Source organism: Oncorhynchus kisutch, linkage group LG5 (genome assembly GCF_002021735.2).
Source record: "Oncorhynchus kisutch isolate 150728-3 linkage group LG5, Okis_V2, whole genome shotgun sequence".
NCBI classification, from domain to species: Eukaryota; Metazoa; Chordata; class Actinopteri; order Salmoniformes; family Salmonidae; genus Oncorhynchus; species Oncorhynchus kisutch.
Window position 1 is genome coordinate 66,727,990 of NC_034178.2, and position 23,277 is coordinate 66,751,266.

At 41.4% G+C, this 23,277-nt stretch overlaps 2 protein-coding genes across 4 annotated transcripts in view; one reads left to right on the top strand and one right to left on the bottom strand.

Annotated features, from left to right (window-relative positions):
• The window catches only part of pltp (phospholipid transfer protein), a 30,700-nt gene extending 29,127 nt beyond the window's left edge, over nt 1-1,573 (top strand). For 2 of the 3 annotated variants that reach the window (XM_020483976.2, XM_031825694.1), the window contains exon 16: nt 67-1,224. In XM_020483976.2, coding sequence (XP_020339565.2) covers nt 67-162 — 96 coding nt within the window. In that variant the 3' untranslated portion in view covers nt 163-1,224. Of the gene's footprint in view, nt 1-66 lie in introns of all 3 variants that reach the window. The other variant, XM_031825693.1, reaches the window with a different exon arrangement.
• ctsa (cathepsin A) lies at nt 866-18,988 on the bottom strand. The gene is made up of 15 exons (XM_020483963.2): nt 18,840-18,988; nt 18,465-18,625; nt 18,043-18,154; nt 17,290-17,340; nt 16,612-16,698; nt 16,082-16,237; nt 11,542-11,633; nt 11,261-11,345; nt 8,639-8,730; nt 5,466-5,544; nt 4,839-4,987; nt 4,250-4,325; nt 3,098-3,187; nt 2,751-2,852; nt 866-2,069 (listed from the first exon to the last, which is right to left on the bottom strand). Exons 2-15 carry the CDS (start codon nt 18,623-18,625, stop codon nt 1,986-1,988), a joined length of 1,416 nt encoding a protein of 471 aa, XP_020339552.1. The 5' UTR covers nt 18,840-18,988; the 3' UTR covers nt 866-1,985.
• Nucleotides 18,989-23,277: the final 4,289 nt, after the last annotated feature.

The window sequence follows — 23,277 nt, forward strand, 5'->3', positions numbered from 1 at the left end:
TGGCTTCTGAACATGGCCCTGTTGATGTACAGCAGTCAACCAGCTTTCCCACCCTTGACCTTTCAGGGTTACCTCATCATCGGGGCAAACCTACATTTCAGCAAGGGACTGAGGGAGATGATCGAGAGGAAAATCCAGACTGATGCTGAGAACGCCATCTAAAAGAGGTTTCTCTACCTGAAATAACTAAGGATATAGATATCTTAAATAACTCTATCCAATCCTGCATTTCAACGTCCCTTATGTTCAACATGTAGACTGGTGTAAGTCTACAAACCACGCAGCTCACACATTTTAAGGCTTCAAGATAAGGCGCTAGGCTACGTGTCCAATTTGAGATAAAAATTGGACATAAAAATATCACGCTTATGTATAACGATCACCATAATACCGCAACTTCCATATTTTATATCCATTTGCCATTGAGTGCTTTACAGATATTTATACTGTTGCCTGTATACAGATCAGGTTGCCTTACCAAGTCATGTGCCTGCACTACTCAAAACAATATTTGCCCTTTAACATAATTGCCCATTGTCGTGTCAATGCTCCTTGTAATTTCATAGGAATTGTGCAGCTCTGAACTATCCTTTTAAAAATGACAATGCTTTACTGTGTAATGTTCAACTTAAGAATGTCACATGTTTTCACAAACACGACTACCTTCCTTACCATTAGCCACAGAAGAGCTAGCTGGAAGGAAATACTATGTAAGAAATGAAATGTTCAAAGGAATAATGGCTTTATACCTACAGAGTATTCAATGATCAACATGTTCTCCTTACATTCAGTACGGCAGTGATAAGTCAGTCAACAATAAAACAACGAAACACCATTCTTGTCGCTGCCAAATCACACACGTGAACAAAGTTGATCAGGTTTTATGAAACCATGGCAGAATCAATGTGAGTACAGCTAAACATAGACATGTTCCCTTTTGATCAAAGTGATTACAAGTAATCATTTCTGTGGTGAGGCACTAGTAATAACTTCAGACTATTATATTTTAATGACTTACAGCACATCCAGGTGTTTTCTTCCAAAAGACAAGAATGCCTGACAGTGAACAGAAACTCCTTAGGCAGGTATTAACGGTATATCCTATTTAATTAATAGCTGAACTTCCACTTAAAGCTGCAATATGAACATTGGGTGACCCAACCAAATTCACAGAAATGTGCATTTTAGATCTAGCACTCATTAAAAGAAAGTCTAAGAAGCATAGATCAGTTCCATTTTTGCATCTTACTTTGAAGCTTGTGCACAAAACCTAAAACAATATTTTTGGTAATAAAGAAGAATTCACAGCGGTTTACATGGTACAATGATCTACACTACCTGCTCATTTCGTCAAACAAAACGATTTGAATTTTAGTAACCAGGAAGTGGTTTCTGCATAGTGAATCTTTAATAAGATTGACTAATTACTAAAAAAAACAAGAATATTTGTGAACTAAGGTTTCATTTTGTCATTATAACGGTCGGTAGAACCACTTCATCCCCGATTGATGTCAATGAGAGACTAAGTGAATTTCATTTAAGTAAAGCGTCACCCCACCATTGCCTTGTGTACCACGGAATGCTAAATACATACTTAGTGCTAAGAGCTCAAGCCAATGTGAGTGAATTTTATTTTTTTATTTCTCCTAATTAACAAATAGATTTAACTCAATCTCAGCAGAATCAAAATGTGTGGCGTCTGCTTCAGACAAAACACTAGCCCTCGTCTCAGAGCAGCTTCTGCTGTATAGCCAGCCAACTACCATGGTTGAAGAACCTGCATAAACAGATCTGGGATCAGGCTAACAAAACACATGGAACATTATGTCAGTGGTCTTTGGATACAAGCCAGTGCGTTATAAACTAGTGCAAATCAAATTATACAGCAGGTCCCAGATCAGCTTCTGCTGTATAGCCAGCCAAATCCCATGGTTGACAAAAGGCATAAACAGATCTGGGATCAGGCTAAAGGCTTTGTTCACAGATCAGTAGGGCTGTTTCTTGATGAAGCGAGAGAACATGGTGAAGGCAGCGATGGGCTTGTCTGTGGGGACCATGTGACCTGAACCCTGTTGATAAACAAGGATAAAGTTAGTTAGCACTCTCCCGGCAAACTGGGTCATGTTCACTAGGGAACGCAAAGGGAAAACGCTTAAATGTTTTGAAAAAACAGAACTGTCTGTTTCCATCCATTTGGTGTCTAATGAACACAACCCTGATTTAAAAGCACTCCTGTGTTTTTCCAGGCAAGACTGAACACAAATCTGGACTCTCTCTGAAGCTACGTGTTAAGATAATGGTATCTTACCACAGTACCTGCTTCCCCAGAGAGGAAAATAAAATATTTTTACTACAGTGATTGGCTACAATGTACTGTATACCTGACAGCAAAACCGACTTCTGTCTGGTCGGAAACATCATCAAAAACCTCCAACAATCCCCTATTCCTTTGGTCTAAGGGCAGTTTGGTGACCAAGACTGTTCTGTGAATCGTTGTCTTGTCTGAGATCTGAAACCTTGCCTAGCCTTCAGCTCAGTGATCTAATACAAAGTATTTTGGGGTTAAAATTGCGCTACCTACTGGAGTTAGTTTGCACAGATCCGCAAACAGGCTAGTGGAGAGGGCAGGGGCTTAGAGTTTAGTATGTTAAATGGAATTTGATCTAAATGATAGTACTTGCAACCAGAAATCCATACAGCCACAGGTAATGGAACACAGGTTCAAATTTTATATTTGGTTGAATCGTTACCTTGACAGTAAGGAAGGCCAAGTTGGAGAACTCCTTGACGAAACCGCCCACCTGCTGACTCTCGCCGGTGTAGTAGAGCCAAGGCCTCCTCTTCACCTGGACCTGGGGAGAAATGGGCCAGAGGTCAAGGGCCATGCCACAGCATAGAACAGAGTGAAGTTGTTGCTGATCTTGCATCAGTTTAGCATTGCCCACTAAATTGAGAGAAAGGAATCAGATCCTAGAGCTGTACTCAGGGAAACTTCCCATGGTGCACACAGAACAAGACATGACACCAGCAGCCTCATCTCTGTTCCGTTTCCATCCGGTCATGTAGTGTCTTTACTTTGTGCAAAAGGTTAATCTACCTCCTGATGGAGAGACTCCACGAACCACTCGTCCCCAAGGAAGTTGCAGGCCATGTCTACATCACCGTTGTACACCAGCACTCTGTACTTCTACAAGACAGACGGAAGACATTTATAGCACTACTGCCAAGACCACTAATTACAGTCAGACCTGGGTTCATACACATACAGTACCAGTCAAAAGTTGACACCTACTCATTCCAGGATTTTTAGATTGTAGAATAGTGACATAAAAACTATGAAACATAGGGAATCATGTAGTGACCAAAAAGTGTTAACATCAAATTTATTTTATATGAGATTCTTCCAAGTAGCCCTCCTTTGTCTTGACAGCTTTGGCATCATCTCAACCAGCTTCATGAGGTTGTCACCCGGTATGCATTTCAATTAACATGAGTGCCTTGTTAAAAGTGAATAGGGTAGGGTAGCAGAGTAGCCTAGTGGTTAGAGCGTTGAACTAGTAACCGGAATGTTGCAAGTTCAAACCCCCGAGCTGACAAGGTACAAATCTGTCATTCTGCCCCTGAACAGGCAGGCACTAGGCAGTCATTGAAAATAAGAATTTGTTCTTAACTGACTTGCCTAGTTAAATAAAAGGTAAAAAATATATATTCACAGTATAGGTTGGAAAAAGTATGTGATCCCAAAAACTCATTTAGGTAGCTAACCTAGAGTCCAATCAATGAGACGGTTAGAGCTGCCTTGCCCTAAAAAAAAAATTCTCACAAAATTTGAGTTTGCTTTTCACAAGAAGCGTTGCCTGATGTGAACCATGCTTCGAACAAAAAAGATCTCAGAAGACCTAAGAATAGTTGCCTTGCATAAAGCTGGAAAGGGTTACAGAAGTATCTAAAAGCCTTGACAGTAAGACATCTATAAACTGGAGAAAATTCAGCACTGTTGCTACCCTCACTAGGAGTGGCAATAGTTGATGTCTTCACTACTATTCTACACTGTAGAATAGTGAAAATAATGAGTAGGTGTCCATACATTTGACTGGGACTGGATGCATGTACACACACCTCAAGTGATGGAGCCTGCCTGGAGTGCCCGATATGGTGCAGGGCTTGCACTTTTAGAACCATTATATTGGCTACATTGTTCCAGGCAAGCTCCAACACAGTATCTGGAAGAACACACTAACAAGCTCACCAGAGCTCCCAACAGCTTCAGGTACTGCTTCCTCATATCCATGTACAGCCGGTTGTAGTTCAGATTCACCTCAGCGCTGTAACAGCAGAGAACACAAATAGTCCAGCTAGATCAAGACCTAAACCTACAGTTATTTATATTGATACAGTGATGGGGAAAACTGGTCCAGGCTGAACCACAAAACAGCACTGTTAGAAATGGTTTAATTGAACCCAACCGAAGTTTGTTGCTCTCCGAACCAATCCCCTTTTATTGGCCCCAGTCGCCCAGTGAAACACTTGTCTCTTTTCACCCAAAATGACAGGTTCCAACAACTTGAGTGAATGAGTAAACAGGATTGTGCAGCTCTGCCCCACTCAGTATTACAGAAATCAGTATTGTATAAATATTAAATTTTCAAACTTCTCCTAGGTAATCTAGACTATAAACCCACCCACAACACCCAGTCCTATAAAGGGTTAAAAGACAGTGTCAAGACCTGGATGTAGGACCTGTATCTTGACCATATTATCTACCCTCAACGTCAGATAGCCGTGAGCCGTGAGTCAAGTTGCCTCACCCTTGTACCCAACGTAACTTTGTCACTAACCTGCATACCGACCAGGGTAGAGCAGAGGAGGAGATGTGGAGGGCTGCTTTGACGTAGGGGTTGTTGAGGTACAAGGTAGACGGGGTAGAATTGGTGCAGGGAGGGTCCAGCCTCACAAGCTTGTACAGAGACGCCACACCCTTCAGCTTCTATGAGATCGGAGAGGTACACAACTAAAGCCGGATATACAGTCTCCTACACCAGGGTTGGGGGTCCATTTGAATTGAAGTCAGAAGGATTTTAATTTAAAATCATATAATGAAAGACTTGATTTGCAGTCAGAATATGTTCTGTCCTTGGTCAACACTGCACCTAGACATACTATGACGTAATCATGCATCGTACAGATGGGCTCCTTATGGACATTTTGGTACATTAAGTTGAAACCATGCTTGCTCTTTACGTTTTGCTACAGAGACCGCTTTGAGTATATACACCCAGCCTTACGGATGAGAAACGCTAACTGAAGGGACTGGTAAAAATCCACAAAACTAAAAGTTACAATTGCGTACAGCTAATGCATAATTATAACCAAATCAGCTAGAATGTGAACATCCAAAGACATGAAAAGGAACCATTGAAACAGGTCCTCAGCACAAAGTATTCCTTTAGAGTAAATTAATTTACCTGGTTCCAGAGTTGAGTCCATTCATGGTTAATGAAACTGTTACCCAGATCTCGAATCACCAGGTGCCCATTGTCAGTGCTGCACAGAGAACATCAACATGTCAGAGAAGAAAGCAAGAGGACATTAACACATCTGGAGCAGAAGGACACCTACTAGCTTAATCTATGCAGAGCATTCGTGGTGAGAGGAGTTACTATAGGACCTCCTGTATGCAGGGCCCCGTCATGACCCGGGTTCAGAGTTGAAGGATCAGGTTAGTGGGTCCGCAGAACAGCACCCTCTCCCACAGAGGGGAAGAGGGGTGAAGCTGTATGTTTTATGACAGTCGTAAATACCTGCAGGGGAACTCACCCACTCTCAGAAATGGAAGTTAAATCTATTTGTTCCGCGAGAGAGACACACTCGTTGCATTATGGTAACAAAAGGTTGAATGAAACAATCTCTATTCCAAGCAGTTGGAAGGGTCAGTGTGTACTTAAAACAATATTGAATTCATTACTAATTTGTGGTGTAACAAAAGGACAGAACTCTGAAAGTAAATATTTCCCAGTGATCAGATTCACATCCAAATGCTGGGGAACTTATGATTAAATATGAAACTGAGATGTAATGTTGGCCTTAAAAAATTCATGTTTTTTCCACATGACATCTTAAGTCAGCGGCCACACAAGCACAGACACTCCTTTTGTAAACACTCTTTCGAATGAGCGGCCGTTCATGTGCAAAGTATTAGCATTTCCATGAGCCTAGTTCTCAACTGTAAGTAATTCGTCCATTCTGTCCCCACCCCTTTCAATTGTCTACCAAGTCATCATAGGGTTTAGTCCACTAGGGAATTTGCATTGCATTATGTATAAGCTATTCTGTTTGTGTGTTTAAGTAATTCTGTGAGATTTATTTACTAAGCCAATTCATAATTTATGCTAGGGTTCGTGCAGATAAGCAAGGATTTAGCGACATTCAGAATGAGATAGGTCAAAGGTATCAATTATTTGATGACTAAAAGATTTTACATAGAGTTTATTCGGAAGAATGGTAACTCAACTTTTCCGTGGTACACAAAGACCGCTAATGAGGAAATTGTTACAGGATTATTTTAATCGTAATAATTAGTTACTCGATTTGATAAATCATAACATTAATGATAGCCAAGACACCTACATATGTGGGGGCAAACTACCTGCCCTCCAGGACACCTACACCACCCAATGTTACAGGAACGCCAAAAAGAACAAGGACAACCACCTGAGACACAGCCTGTTCACCCCGCTATCATGCATAAGGCTAGGTCAGTACAGGTGCATCAATCCTGGGCCCGAGAGACTGAAAAACAGCTTCAAGGCCATCACTGTTTAACAGCCATCAATTTACATTGAGTGGCTGCTGCCAACATAGACTCAAATCTCTAGCCACTAATAAACACATCACTAGTCAAACAATGACACTTTATATAATGTTTACATACATTACTCATCTCATATGTATATACTGTACTCTATACCATCTTGCCTACACCGTTCAGCCAACCATATATTTCTATGTACATATCCTTAATCATTCCATTACACTTGTGTGTATAAGGTAGTTTTGAAATTGTTAAATGTTCTGACCATGCAGTATCATCTGCTAACCATGTGTATGTGACCAATAAAATTTGATTTGAAGAGTTAGGACCTACTGTATGCAGAGCCATATACCTTACGCAGCAAAAAAGAAACCCTCAACTATATTTATTTTCAGCAAACTTAACATGTGTAAATGTGTGAACATGAGATTGAGACAAACTGAACAAGTTCCAGACGTGTGACTAACAGAAATGGATTAATATCCCTGAACAGGGGGGGGGGGGGGGGGGTCAAACGTGGCCCTCACACTGAGCCAACAGGTCCCAGACGTGTTCAATGGGATTGAGATCTTGGCTCGTCGCTGGCCATGGCAGAACACCAACATGCCTGTCTTTCAGGAAATCAGCCATACTGTTCGTTCTGTGCGTGATGGCATTGTCATGCCGAAGGATCATGTCAGGATAAGCCTGCAGGAAGGGTACCACATGGGAGGATGTCTTCCCTGTAACACAGATGAGCAGGGACCCGGGGTGTTTTTCAGAGTCAGTAGAAAGACCTCTTTAGTGTCCTAAGTTTCCATAACTGTGACCTTAATTGCCTATAGTCTTTAAGCTGTTAGTGTCTTAATGACCGTTCCACAGGTGCATGTTCATTAATTGTTTATGGTTCATTGAACAAGCATGGGAAAGTGTTTAAACCCTTTACAATGAAGATCTGTGAAGTTATTTGTATTTTTACGAATGATCTTTGAAAGACAGGATCCTGAAAAAGGGACATTCACATACGTGGTTAGAGTTAATGGCAACTTGGGTCAACCAATACCAAGTGGTTCACCTTTCTAACAGGTATATTTCTATGGCAATGAAACCTTCAGAATGAACCTCTTGCAGGGCAAACCAACTCAATTTATCCTGAATGAAGTGTGAGCCACAACTTTAGGACCAATGAAATCAACCGTCACTTAAAGATAGCTTCAGAAGCCACTTCATTTGAGGAAGATGACAGATTAAATACAAGTTTTAAAATGAAATCACATGTGATGAGAATTACTTTAACTTCACACACTAAAAAGTAACGCTATGTATTGCTTGTGAATTGGTAAGCAATACACTGACGATAAAATAAAGCCAGCACTTTTAAGAGCCCATTTCACACCATAGCCTACAGAATCTTTAAGATGGTGTTTCGTTTTGATTTCAGCACAAATTACAATGTGGCACTGACTTAAAGGGTGTTTCACATGGTCTCAATGAAGAGTTGGGCGTTCGACTAGCATGCATGACATGCACGTGCCTGCTAGAGTTAGCGGCTTGCGGACGAGTAATAACCACCGTAGTAGTATGGCTGAAGCTGGATAGCTTTAGAAAACCCAAAGTACATTACCTAAAATCATAGGATACACCTCAGGTCTGAGATTCAGTTGAATTACCATAGCTTGTACATTACAATTCAAATCCAGGAAGTAAACAGAACATCTAATTCCAAAAATGAGTATGTTAACTTCCCGAATTTAATTGACCCCAACTTGAAATCCTTCGTTTTCATGTAGAAGGAGTTAGGCTGGTTCTTGTGTGAAACAGTGAAATCTGTCAAGTAACTGGTCTTACCCAACTCTCTGGCCAACTCCTCCAGGACAGGGGGCATACAGATTGTAGATGTTCAGTCCAGAATTGTAGACAACATCCTGCACCTCATTTAGCTAGGTGATATAAAGATCAAATTAATATAGTTACCAGACAACTTTAGACACCTCATTCAAGGGTTTATTTTTACTATATCATAGATCAATAGTGAAGACAAACTGTGAACCCTTATTGAATCATGTATTAACCAAAAAAAAAAGTTAACAAATCAAGAGATTAGATTCAAAGTAGCCACCCTTTGCCTTCATGACAGCTTTGCACTCTTGGCCTTCTCACAACCAGTTTCATGAGGAATGCTTCTCCAACAGTCTTGAACGAGACCCTACATACACTGAACACTTGTTTGCTGCTTTTCCTTCACTCTGTGGTCCAACTCATCCCAAACCATCTCAATTAGGTTGAGGTCAGGGGATTGTGGAGGCCAGGTCATCTGATGCAGCACTCCATCACTCTCCTTCTTGGTCAAATAGCTCTTACGCAGCCTGGAGGGGTTTTGGTCATTGTCCTGTTGAAAGAATGAGTGATCCCACTAAAGCGCAAGCCAGATGGGATGGCGTATCACTACAGAATACTGTGGTAACCATGTTGGTTAAGCGTGCCTTGAATGAAATAAAATCACTCACAAGCAAAGCACCTAAGCTTCATGGTGTGAACCACATGCAGAGATCATCCGTTCCCCTACTCTGCACCACAAAGACACAGCGGTTGGAACCAAAAATCTAATTTGGACTCATCCAACCTAAAGGACAGATTTCCACCGGTCTAATGTCAATTAGTGGTTTCTTTGAGGTCGACCGATTATGATTCTTTCAACGGCGATATCGATTGGAGGACCAAAAAAAGCTTGAATGAATGCTTGCTTGAATGCTTATGAGCCTGCTGCTGCCTACCACCGCTCAGACCATAGACTTAATTATAATAAACAGTATTACGAGAGTTGTCAAATCCGGAAACAATCACGTCAAAATCAAAACTCTTATTCTTTCAGTGAATACAGAACCGTTCAGTATTTTAATCAAAACAGGTGGCATCCATAAGTCTAAATATTGCACAACCGTCAATGTCGTCATACTCAAGTAAAATTCTGGCAAATTAGTCTTTGTTAGGAAGAAATGGTATTCACAGTTCGCAAAGTGGCCCAAACTGCTGCATACACTCTGACTCTTCTTGCACAGAACGCAAGTGAAGGGACAATTTCCCTAAGTAAAAGTAATTAATGTTAGCAGGCAATTTTAACTAAATATTCAGGTAAAAAAAATCAAAAAAACACGTGTATTGATTTTTAGAATCAATGTTGATGTTTAGGTACACATTGGTGCAATGAGTGCTTTTCCCCACCAAGGCGCTTTGTAAAAAAAAAATATATAAAAAATAAAATAAATAATAAATAAATAATAACACCCGTAGGCTGTGATTCGTTGATAAATTAACAGGCACCGCATTTATTATATGCAACAGCAGGACAAGCTAAATAAACTAGTAATATCAACCATGTGTAGTTAACTAGTGATTGTCAAGATTCATTGTTTTTTTTAAAGATGCGTTAAATGGTAGCTAGCAGCTTAACTTGGCTCCTTGCTGCACTCGCATAACAGGTGGTCAGCCTGCCACGCAGTCTCCTCGGAGTTCAAACGGCATCCAAAAATGCAGATTGTTATGTAAACTTGAAAGCGGCCATGCCGATTAATTGGTCTACCTCTAGTTTCTTTGCAGCAATTCGACCATGAAGGCCTGATTCACAGTCTCCTCTGAACAGTTGATGTGTCTTACTTGAACTCCTTGAAGCATTTATTGGGGCTGCAATCTGAGGTGCAGTTAATGACCAATTTCTGAGGCTGGTAACGCTGCTGCAGAGGATAAGTTCAATAGAGGTAACTCAGGGTCTTCCTTTCCTGTGGCGGTCCTCATGAGAGCCAGTTTCATCACAACTGCACTTAAAGAAACTTTCAAAGTTCTTGACATTATTCAGACTGACCTTCATGTCTTAAAGTAATGGACTGTATTTCTCTTTGGCTATTTGAGCTTTTTTTTGCCATAATATAGACTTGGTCTTTTACCAAATAGGGACATCTTTATACCACCTATACCTTGTCACAACACTTTGCAGAAAGAACTTCCACAAATGAGCTTTTAACAATGCACACCTGTTACTGAAATGCATTCCAGGTGACTACCTCATGAAGCTGGTTGAGAGAAAGTAACAGTGAAGTGTGGCTACTTTAAACAAATAAAAATATATTTTGATTTATTTAAAAACACTTGGTTACTACATGATTCCATAGGTGTAATTTCATAGGTGATGTCATCATTATTCTACAATGTAGAAAACAGTAAAAATCAAACACCCTGGAATGAGTAAGTGTCCAAACTTGTGATTGGTACTGTGTATAGAAATAGTAAACTAGTAAATTGGTGCTGACAATTAACAGAAATGTACACAAACTAGTCATAGCAACTACTGAATATACCGCTAGACTTACAATACTTTAGTGCCTTGTTTCCATTGAGAAGCAATGTGACCGAAGAAAGTTGTCATTTTCCAAAACCTATTAAAAAGGAGAATCAAATCATAGTAAATGGACTCACATTGCTGGAGCAGTTAGGGTTCTGATTGTTGTAGAAGTCACATTTTCCACCGTCGCAGCAATAGGCCTGCAAGTCACTCCACAAACTGCCAGGAACACAGAACCAGTGGTCATTCATTCTGTGCATGTAGGCTTCACTTAAAAACAGAGCCCGACTAAGAGCTAGTCTCTTGGTACCATCATACCCAGCATGCTTAGCTTTGACAAAAAAAACATAAGTTGGCAAGGGCACAAACAGATCTGAGACCAGGATATGACATTAGGAAAACACAGTAACAGTACCTTGTCCCAAGGAGTCCATGGTAATAAGCAAAGTAGACGAGAGAGTTGTCGTTCATCTCATAACTTGACATCCCATTGCCAACTGCAATACCCTGGGAGAATTAATAAATAGTTTGATTATTTGTATTAGGGATCGCCATTAGTTCCTTCCAAGGAAGCAGCTACTCTACCTGGGGTCCAAACACATTAAGGAACTTAGATCACATATTATACCACTACAATACAACATTTATAATAACCCCATACACCAATATTACCATTTACATGTAGGTAGAGTGTGCAGACGAATGTCTCTTCACAGTACCTGCTGTTCCATAAAGCTAATTTTTATATATTTTTTAAATCTGATTGCATCAGTTACCTGATGTGGAATAGAGATCCATGTAGTACTGTACACCTTAGTGTGTTCTGGACTTGGGGACTAAGAGGCCTCGTGGCATTGCTTGTGGGGTAGCCATTGTGCAAGCAGTTGTGTGCAAGCAGTTTAAAACAGACAGCACATTCAAATTGTCAACACCTCTTGCAAAAACATGTAGGGATGAAGTCAAACTATTCCACTTTGAGCCATGAGAGATTGACATACATAATGTTAGCGCCCCGTGTATGTTTAAGGGCCAGCCATGCTGCCCTGTTCTGAGACGATAGTACATCCGAGGTCCCTGTGGCACCTGACCACACGACTGAACAGTAGTTAAGGTGTGACAACTAGGGCCTGCCTTGCTGATAGCGTTGGTATGGCAGAGCAGCATTTTGTTAAGGATGGACTACTACCCATCTTAGCTACTACTGTATCAATATGTTTAAGAATCCAGCGTTACGCCAAGCAGTTTAGTCACCTCAACTTCCACATTTATTACAAGATCAAGTTACGGTTTGGGTTTTAGTGAATGATGTGTCTAATACAATGCTTTTAGTTTTAAATACTTAGGACCAACTTTCTCCTTGTCACCCATTCTGAAACTGCTGCTCTTTGTTAAGAGTTGCAGTCATTTCAGTCACTAACGTGTAGTGTTGAGTCATCTGCATTCATAGACACTGGATTTACTCAAAGCCAGTTAATTTTATTTCACCAGGTAGGCCACTTGAGAACAAGTTCTCATTTACTACTGCAACTTGGCCAAGATAAAGCAAAGCAGTGCAACAAAAGATTTCACTGTATCACAATTCCAGCAGGTCAGAAGTTTACATACACCAAGTTGACTATGCCTTTAAAACAGCTTGGGAAATTTCAGAGGAGGATGTCACTGCTTTAGAAGATTCTGATTGACTCAAATGATGTCAATTAGCCTATTGGAGGTGTACCTGTGGATGCATTTCAAGGCTTACCTTCAAACTCAGTGCCTCTGCCATTTCAAAATGCATGAAGGTACCACGTTCATCTGTACAAACAATAGTACGCAAGTATAAATACCATGGGACCACGCAGCCGTCTTGCTGAGAAAGGGGACTCGTTCTGTCTCCTAGAGATTAACGTACTTTGGTGCGAAGTGCAAATCAATCCCAGAACAGCAAAGGACCTTGTGAAGAAGCTGGAGGAAACTGGTACAAAATTACCTATATCCACAGTAAAACGAGTCGTATATCGACAACCTGAAAGGCCGCTCAGCAAGGAAGCCACTGCTACAAAACCCCCGTAAAAAAAATCCAGACTACGGTTTGCAACTGCACATGGGGGCAAAGATCATACTTTTGAGAAATGTCCTCTGGTCTGATGGAGAAAAAAAAAAAAAAAAGAACTCTTTGGCCTTAATGACCATCGTTATGTTTGGAGAAAAAAGGGAGAGGTTTGCAAGCCAAAGAACACCATCCCAACTGTGAAGCATGGGGGTGGCAGCATCATGTTGTGGGTGTTTTTTTACTGCAGGGGGGGGGGGGGGGGGGGGGGGACTGGTGCACTTCATAAAATAGATGGCATCATGAGGGCGGAAAAAGATGTGGATATATTGAAGCAACATCTCAAGACATCAGTCAGGAAGTTAAAGCTTGGTCGCAAATGGCTATTCCAAACGGACAATGACCCCAAGCATACTTCTAAACTTGTGGCAAAAATGGCTTATAGGACAACAAAGTCATGGTATTGGAGTGGCCATCACAAAGCCCTGAAAATTTGTGGGCAAAACTGAAAAAGCATGTGCGAGCAAGGAGGCCTACAAACCTGACTCAATTACCCCAGCTCTGTCAGGAGGAATGCACCAAAATTAACCCAACTTATTGTGGGAAGCTTGTGGAAGGCTACCCAAAACATTTGACCCAAGTTGAACAATTTAAAAGGCAATGCTACTAAATACTAATTGAGTGTATGTAAACTTCTGAACCACTGGGAATGATAAGAAATAAAAAGCTACAAATCACTCATTTCACATAATTCAAATAAAGCAGTGATCCTTATATGTAGTGAGGACCAGTCAACAAGAGCATATTGGTCGAAGTGGAGGGAGGCTATTCTGTAAATGACATCGCCGAAGTCTAGGCTCGGTAGGATGGTCAGTTTTACAGCATGAGTGAGGGATGCTTGTTGCGAAATAGGAAGCCGATTCTAGATTTAATTTAGGATTGGAGATGTTTAATGTGAGTCTACAGTAACCAGACACCTAGGTATTTGAAGTTGTCCACATATTCTAAGTCAGAACCATCCAGAGTAGTGATGCTAGTCGGGAGGGGCAGCGATCAGTTGAAGAGCATGCATTTAGTTTTACTAGCATTTAAAAGCAGTTGGAAGCCACATGTTGTATGGCATTGAATTATCCACATCACTACATTTCCTGCCTAGCAATAAAGATGTAATGTTGAGGGAAGGAGGAGACTTCTCCTAAAGTAGGGTGTGTACACACGGGCTGGTGGGAAAATCTGTCAAGCCATTTGAACTGTTGGGTGAATAAACTTGGTTTGAGCTTTCCATAGCTGTCTGTCACGTGCCAAGTAAAGGGTCTGAATGTGCCAAGCATTCAGACCCTTTACGCAGTACTTTGTTGAAGCACCTTTGGCAGCAATTACAACAGAGTCTTGGGTGTGACAAGCTTGGCACACCTGTATTTGGAGAGTCTCCCATTCTTCTCTGTAGATCCTCAAGCTCTGTCAGGTTGGATGGGGAGCTATGCTGCAGCCATTTTCAGGTCTCTCCAGAGATGTTTGATAGGGGTTCAAGTCCGGGCTCTGGCTGGGCCACTCAAGGACATTCAGAGACTTGTCCCGAAGCCACTCCTGTGTTGTCTTGGTTGTGTGCTTAAGGTTGTAGTCCTGTTGGAAGGTGAACCGTCACCTCAGTGTCACAACTGCTCTGGAGCAGGTTCTTGTCATGGATAAATGTTTATGTCCGAAGATAATCTAATTTCTCATGGTTTGAGAGTCCTTTAGGTGCATTTTGGCAAACTCCAAGCAGGCTGTCATGTGCCTTTTACTGAGGAGTGGCTTCCATCTGGCCACTACCATAAAGGCCTAAATTGGTGGAGTGCTGCAGAGGTGGTTGTCCTTCTGGAAGGTTCTCCCATCTCCACAGAGGTACTCTGGAGCTCTGTCAGAGTGACCATCGGGTTATTTGTCACCTACCTGACAAAGACCCCTACTCTGATTGCTCATTTTGACCAGGCAGCCAGCTCGAGGAAGAGTCTTGGTGGTTCCAAACAAAATGGGGTTCACTATGTTCTTGGGGACCGTCAGTACTGCAGAAGTGTTTTTCTGGTACCCTTCCCGAGATCTGTAATGTGACACAATCCTGTCTGAGCTCTACACAGTTAAGTCAACCTCATAGCTTCTTTTTTGCTCTGTCAACTGTGGGACCTTATATATACAGGTGTGCCTTTCCAAATCCTGTCCAAGCAATTGACTTTACTACAGGTAGACTTTGATATTGAAAACACCCCGAAAATAAACCTCTGGATAAAGTTTGAAATGCCTGACAATGAGTTAAAGACTGTTAGCACTTGGTTGTCTATAGCAACTTCCCACCATAATGAGCTATAGGTAAGGCAGATGACCCTGTAGCCATTAAACTGCAACAGTATTTAAAATAATTGTCTAAGCTTTACATTAAATGTGGTTATGAATAGCCAGCATGATTAGGAGACCTGAAAATAAATCTGAAATAGCCTACATTAGCCTGAAGGAAAAACATTTAACATCATTCTAAATTGAGGATTTAGGTGAAAATGTACCACAATCTACAATGACAAACAATTTTAAATGCAGTGGTGCGCATTAGGCTAAACCAAGCAGAAAGCATTTCTTCAAAGACCAGTGTTGAGGAAAACCCCTACAATGCGACAACTATCAATGGGGGAGCATGGTAGCCAGTAGACATTTCCAACCTCCTAGATCAGGAGGGGCTGGATTGATAGGCATTACAGTGAAGGTAGCTCAACCTTGCACTCAAATAGGCCAACCACTATGGATTTTACTCGTTCAATTTCAGATTTGGCGGGGGACGAGAGAGTTACTGAAGGGATGAAGTCCTACAGATGCATCCCAGTTCCTATTGAGTGCTCTGCTCTACTTTTGCCCATGGGATAGGGTGGCATTTGGGATTGCAGGCCATCTTTCTCACCTGCAGGTTCATGCTGGTGTCCTCCATCACTCTCTCTGCCAGGGTGGGGATGTAGATGCCACCGTAGCTCTCACCCGTCAGGAAGAACTCATTCTTGATGTACTCTGGGAAGGCTTTGAAGAACTCTTTCAAGGCCAGGAAGTTATTCATGGACACCTAGAGACCACCATATAGAACTTCATAAGCTTATGTACAGTCACAGCAGTGACTCCATTAATAGCAAATGGCTATCGGATATTCATAATGCACATATTTGGCTTTATGTGTCAGTCTTGATGGTTGGTCCTGTGAGGCTCAGTTGGTAAAGGGTCGTGGGGTAAATTGCAGTTAGGGTCACCAATACAATAGTGTGGCCATATATTTTTTGTCAGTCACATTGGATAAAAGCATCTGATAAATCACGTTACTTAAATCAGTGGCTACGAGTAATCCCAATGATTTCACAAGTCAATTAGGTCCTGGGTTCCTCAACATGTCCCTTAACTGGTTAAACAGTGGTTCTTCAGGTACCGTGCATATTGATAACTCACCTCAGTGTCATTGGTGGTGTAGTTGCTATCGTCTGAGTATGAATATCCAACACCTGCTGGGGACTCCAGGTACAGCATGTTGGCAATCTTAAAAACACCACATCTGCTATAATGTGTATAAATGGAGCACTGCCACCCACTGGAATGGTTAATAAGACAACTACTCAGTCAAGGGTTTTTATTTTTTCTACATTATAGAAAATACAGCAACTATGAAATAACCTAGTACCCCCCCCCCCCCCCCCCCCCCAAAAAAAAGTGTTCAACAAATTACTGTTTGGGATTAGTTGGACTGTAGAGTGATGTTAAAGCAACCAACAAGTGCTCAGAATTTTAGAGAACTCCAAGGCTGTTGGAAAAGCATTCCAGGTGAAGCTGGTTGACCAAATGTGCAAAGCTGTCAAGGGTGGCTACTTTCAAGAATATTTTTTTATATATTTAGATTTGTTGAACACCTGGTTACTTCATAGTTGTCTTTACTATTCTACAACATAAGAAATAGTATAAAGGAAAACCCTTTAATGAGTAGATGTCCAAATTTCTGACTGGTACCAAGATATTTTTCTAGTCTGAATGCCAGTCTGTGCCATCATGACAATTACAGCAATGGAGTTGGCAAGAGCACAAACAGACCTTGGACCAGGTTAGGAAAGATATGCTAGAGGAAAAGAGACAAACCATGTTCCAGGAATAGGGGTTGTACTCCAATGACATGCCATCGTTCTGAATCTGAAATGAGATCATAAGACTGCGTTCAAAGACTACAGAACCACTGGCATGGCAACAATACAACTTAAATGGAATACAATGTTAAATTTAGTTGTAAGATTGCCCGTAGCATCTAGTCGCTCATAGACAGATAATATGCATGTACCGAAGAAGCTGTCACAACAGTATTGAATGCATAGGATAACAAGCAGCAGTTGCAGTGTTTGGGTTGTCATCACTGATTATTTGGACATGGATGTGGCAAAGGCAGTGCTTAAACTGCGACTGCTTTTCACATGTGGTGAAATTAGCAGAAGGGTTGGTGGTGCTTTGACTGAGGGTTTCCTATTGAGAGAGAAGACTTCTCACACGTCTCAATTTTGACCATGTATGGACCCAGAACTAAATCACAGCTGACCAAATATCCCAGAAGTAGAAGTGTAAAAGGATTGTTTTATTTAACTAGGAAAGTTAGCGAAGAACAAATTCTTATTGACAATGACAGCCTACCAAAAGGCCTCCTGCGGGGACAGAGCTGGGATTAATTCTAAAACGTAGAACAAAAGACACATCACGACAAGAGCCCTAAAAACAAAGTATGGCAGCAACAAAGCATGGTAAACATTGGGCAGAGACAAAAGCAAAGTGCAATAAGATTGAACAATACACTGGTAATCTAAAGTGTAAGAGGCAACTAGATCGTTTTTTGTAGTTTCTCCTTACCAAGAAAGGCCCATGTTCTGTGAGCAAACCATCAAGGGAGCTGCAACCAGGGCCACCATTCAGCCACAGAACCACTGGGCTGGAAGCTGGATCCTTCTGAGACTCCACAAACCTGCATGACAGGGAAGCAGTGTAGGACATGGTACCCACATGAAGTCTGTATACATAACTTGAGGAACTGATCAAATATAAAACTACTCAAGCGATAAGCTGGATGGGTGTCAAATTAAGCTGTGTACTGGTGTGAATGTTCCCTCATACAAACCAAGACACTTCCTCATTACTAAAGTCATGCGCCCTACACATAAAATACTCCCTACACATAAAATGCTCCCTTTAGGTTTGAAATACATATGTAGCTAGTTAGTAGGACACTACTCAGCCATTATAAAATGGCTAAAAAGATAAGGCTAACCACTCACCAGTAGTGAAGGTGTTTGTTGCCGGCCACATTGAAGTATCCCGAATACTGTTTGAAATTAGGCTGCTTTTGAAGCCCAGGGAGAAACTTTATTTCATCAACGTCAGGTGCGCCGAGAGTCCCCAAGGCTCCGAACAGCAGGGACAACACCAAATGATACATCTGGGAGTAAAATGACCTGACATTTTAACCAGTTTACTAGTAACAAGTTATGACATGTCTAGACTTGAAAGACAATCTAACGTTAGCTAGTTAAAGTCCGAGAAGATGTCAACAGTGATTGCAACAGGCTAGCCAAGGTTTAAGTAAACAAGAGTAAACGGGTATGAGTACACTGCATTATTAATGCGCTGGATGAACCAACACTGGCACTTACCTTTTTCGTCCGAATTAGGCCGTAGGTACCTACAAAACAGCTACAATACTTATGCACTCACAGATCACGGAAGGAGTAGTCATGTGTTCCCTTTTGCGGCTGGAGCTCGTGATGAGCTGGTCACATGACAACGCATTAGCGCGCTTCAAATTGCGCAGACGTTTGGCCTCACATGGTTGTCACTAGTTACCACAGCCACAAAGTCTACATTGGCTGGAGTGTAAAATTCATGAAAAAAAGTTAGGGTTAGGCATAAGGTTAGTAGCGTGGTGTTGTGGGTGAAATTACAAGATTAAATTATAATACTGTTATTGCATCAAATGGTTGTTTTATGCAACATAATAGGGTTCTTATAACTCTATTGTGTCTGTGGGATCTGAGAGGAGCTTTTGGAGCTGACAATTGATTTATGCCATAGAATGAGTTGATGTTTCTGTGAGGTACCAGTGATGAGATGGGAACCTTGTCTTAGGGGATAAACTCTGGTTTCCTTACAATAAGAACAGTCTTCATGGTAAATGCTATCTGGCTGGGGATACTCCTTTCCCATATATATAAAGTCTCACCTTGTGACCCATTCCATACATCTGTTGTTTGTCATGAACATTCAGGAAGATGCACTTTGCTATAAAATGCTGTGGCTCAAATCCGCTCGTTGACCTCTCAACTAATCATCTAAGGGTAGTTCGGCGACCAGCTTCATTATTGCAATAATTCATCAATGTTATTTATACGCTTTGAATAAAGTAATATCCTGATTGGTGATTGACCTTATCTCTCCTCATTATTGATTAGAATTTCCACGACATTAGTTAGGCTTAAAATTTTAGAAATAGACAGAGTTCGTGACTTTGTGGCTGTGGTAAACAGCAGTCAAGTTTTCATTTTGGATATTGGTTTGATATTTGGAGTTTGCTCATCAGTACAGCTTCCACGGAATGATTAGGATGATATATCTAGAATCAGATGATGTCAGAGAACGAGGTACAGCCTTTTTCTCTGTTCTGTTTAAAAAAAGTGACTTTACATTGATTTCAATGGGGGAATATTATCCACTGGCAACTAAGGGACCATGTGCAATCATGGGGCTGCAGGTAGCCTAGTGGTTAGAGCGTTGAACTAGAAACCGGAAGAATGCAAAAACGAATCTCCTGAGCTGACAAGGTAAAAATCTGTTGTTCTACTCCTGAACAAGGCAGTTAACCCACTGTTCCTAGGCCGTCATTGAAAATAATCATTTGTTCTTAACTGACTTGCCTTGTTAAATAAAGGTAAAAAATCACACAAAAGAACGTTTTTTTTACAGCAGAAAAAAAAAGATTTTTTTTCCCTAAATTAAATGATCTACAGATCTTAAACTTACTTTATGTTTTTTTTACCACAACAATGACATTCTAAAATTGTAACTTGTTTATTTTTAATGGATTTTATGTAATAATACGCGCTCAACAAACATAAATAGACCTATGATCTTTCTCACTCCTACCCAAACTACTGTAGCCTAGCGAGACTAGCGAGCTAAAAATCACTTGTAGCAAAGTCACTGATGTCCCGTATCCAATAACAATTCCCATTTTAAAGTTCCCTGGTTATAAAATGAATAGTTAATGTCATAATTATAATTTTGAAAGGCTTCCAATCCACATGTGCTAGAGATCTACAGACAAGTGCAGTGTGTTCCCTGACCTCTTAACAAAGCGATTTAGTTTTTCAAAATCCCTCCCCTTTTTTACTATTACAGTTGTAGTTATTAGTTCACATACAGAGCTAATGTTCTATGGCTTCCAATCCAACTGTCATATACATCTAAAACCATGGCAGGTAGCCTAGTGGTTAGAGTGTTGGGACAGTAACAGTAAAGGTTGCTAGATCAAATCCCCAACTGAAAAGTTGAAAATCTGTCTTTCTGCCCCTGAACAAGGCAGTTAATCCATTGTTCCTAGGCTGTCATTGTAAATAAGAATTTGTTCTCAACTGACTTGCCTAGTTGAATTTTAAAATGTTACCTCTCACCTCTCCAAATTAGACCCATTAGAATTGCAATTATTTATTTAACTGATTTTACATGAATATTTCCTGTGATAGGACAAGTGTTCAATATTTCACCGTCCATATGAGCTACAGATCTACAGATATGTGTGGTGGTTCCTTAACCTCTCTTGTAAAAGGTACAACTTTTATTTTTTCAAAATTCCCCCCTTTGATTTTCTAAAATAATGACTCCTATTACAGCTGTGGATATTAATTAGATTAATTTTATTTAACCTTTATTTAACTAGGCAAGTCAGTTAAAAACAAATTATTATTTACAATGACGGCCTAGGAACAGTGGGTTAATAACCGCTTGTGGGTTAACTGCCTTAACAGATACAATTTTCTATACTTTCCCGTCCAAATTAAAAGCCAGGTGTGGAGGCCCTGGGCACATGGTCTGCGGTTTGTGAGGCCGGGTTGGACGTACTGCCAAATTCTCTAAAATGAACATCCTGCATCCTCACACAAAACATATAGTGCTGGTCTATGATGTGCTTCTCTCTATATTAACAATTTAGGGCTACGGTGGATGGCCTGCTCTGAGGCTAGGAAACACTGTTACAACCAACAAATCCACTATAATTGAGAATTTCAATAAGCATTTCTCTACGGTTGACCATGCTTTCCACCTGGCTACCCCTACCCCGGTAAACTGCCCGGCACCCTCCACAGCAACCCACCCAAGCCCCCACCATTTCTCCTTCACCCATATCCAGATAGCTGATGTTCTGAAAGAGCTGCAAAATCTGGACCCCTACAAATCAGCCTTGGCTAGACAATCTGGACCCTCTCTTTCTAAAATTATTTGCAGAAATTGTTGCAACCCCTATTACTAGCCTGTTCAACCTCTCTTTCGTATCGTCTGAGATTCCCAAAGATTGGAAAGCTGCCGCAGTCATCCCCCTATTCAAAGGGGGAGACACTCTAGACCCAAACTGCTACAGACCTATATCTATCCTACCCTGCCTTTCTAAGGTCTTCGAAAGCCAAGTTAACAAACAGATTACTGACCATTTTGAATGATGTCGTACCTTCTCCGCTATGCAATCTGGTTTCCGAGCTGGTCATGGGTGCACCTCAGCCACGCGCAAGGTCCTTAACGATATCATAACCGCCATCGATAAGAGACATTACTGTGCAGCTGTATTCATCGACCTGGTCAAGGCTTTCGACTCTGTCAATCACCACCTTCTTATTGGCAGACTCAACAGCCTTGGTTTCTCAAATTATTGCCTCACCTGGTTCACCAACTACTTCTCTGATAGAGCTCTGTGTGTCAAATCGGAGGGCCTGTTGTCCGGACCTCTGGCAGTCTCTATGGGGGTGCCACAGGGTTCAATTCTCGGGCAGACTCTCTTCTCTGTATACATCAATGATGTCGCTCTTGCTGCTGGTGATTCTCTGATCCACCTCTACGCAGACGACACCATTCTGTATACTTCTGGCCCTTCAGTGGACACTGTGTTTACTAACCTCCAGACGAGCTTCAATGCCATACAACTCTCCTTCCGTGGCCTCCAACTGCTCTCAAACGCAAATAAAACTAAATGCATGCTATTCAACCGATCATTGCCCGCACCTGCCCGCCCATCCAGCATCACTACTCTGGACGGCTCTGACTTAGAATACGTGGATTTCTACAAATACCTGGTGTCTGGCTAGACTGTAAACTCTCCTTCCAGACTCACATTAAGCATATCCAATCAAAAATTGAATCTTGAATCGGCTTCCTATTTCGCAACGAAGCTTCCTTCACTCATGCTGCCAAACATACCCTCGTAAAACTGACCATCCTACCGATCCTTGACTTCGGCGATGTCATCTATAAAATAGCCTCCAACACTCTACTCAGCAAACTGGATGTAGTCTATCACAGTGCCATACGTTTTGCCACCAAAGCCTCATACACTACTCACCACTGCGACCTATACACTCTCGTTGGCTGGCACTCGCTTCATACTCGTCACCAAACCCACTGGCTACAGGTTATCTACATGTCTCTGCTAGGTAAAGCCCCGCCCTAAAATCTCACTGGTCACCCCCAAAGCCAATTCCTCCTTTGGTCTCCTTTCCTTCCAGTTCTCTGCACTGACTGGAACGAACTGCAACAATCACTGAAGCTGGAGATTCCCATCTCCCTCACTAGCTTTAAGAACCAGCTGTCAGAGCAGCTCACAGATCACTGCACCTGTTCATAGCCCATCTGTATTCAGCCCATCTATCTACCTCATCCCCATACTGTATTTATTTATTTTGCTCCTTTTGCACCACAGTATCTCTACTTGCACATCCATCTTTTGCACATCTACCATTCCAGTGTTTAAAATTGCCATATTGTAATTACTTCGCCACCATGGCCTATTTATTGCCTTAACTCCCTTATTTGACCTAATTTGCACTCACT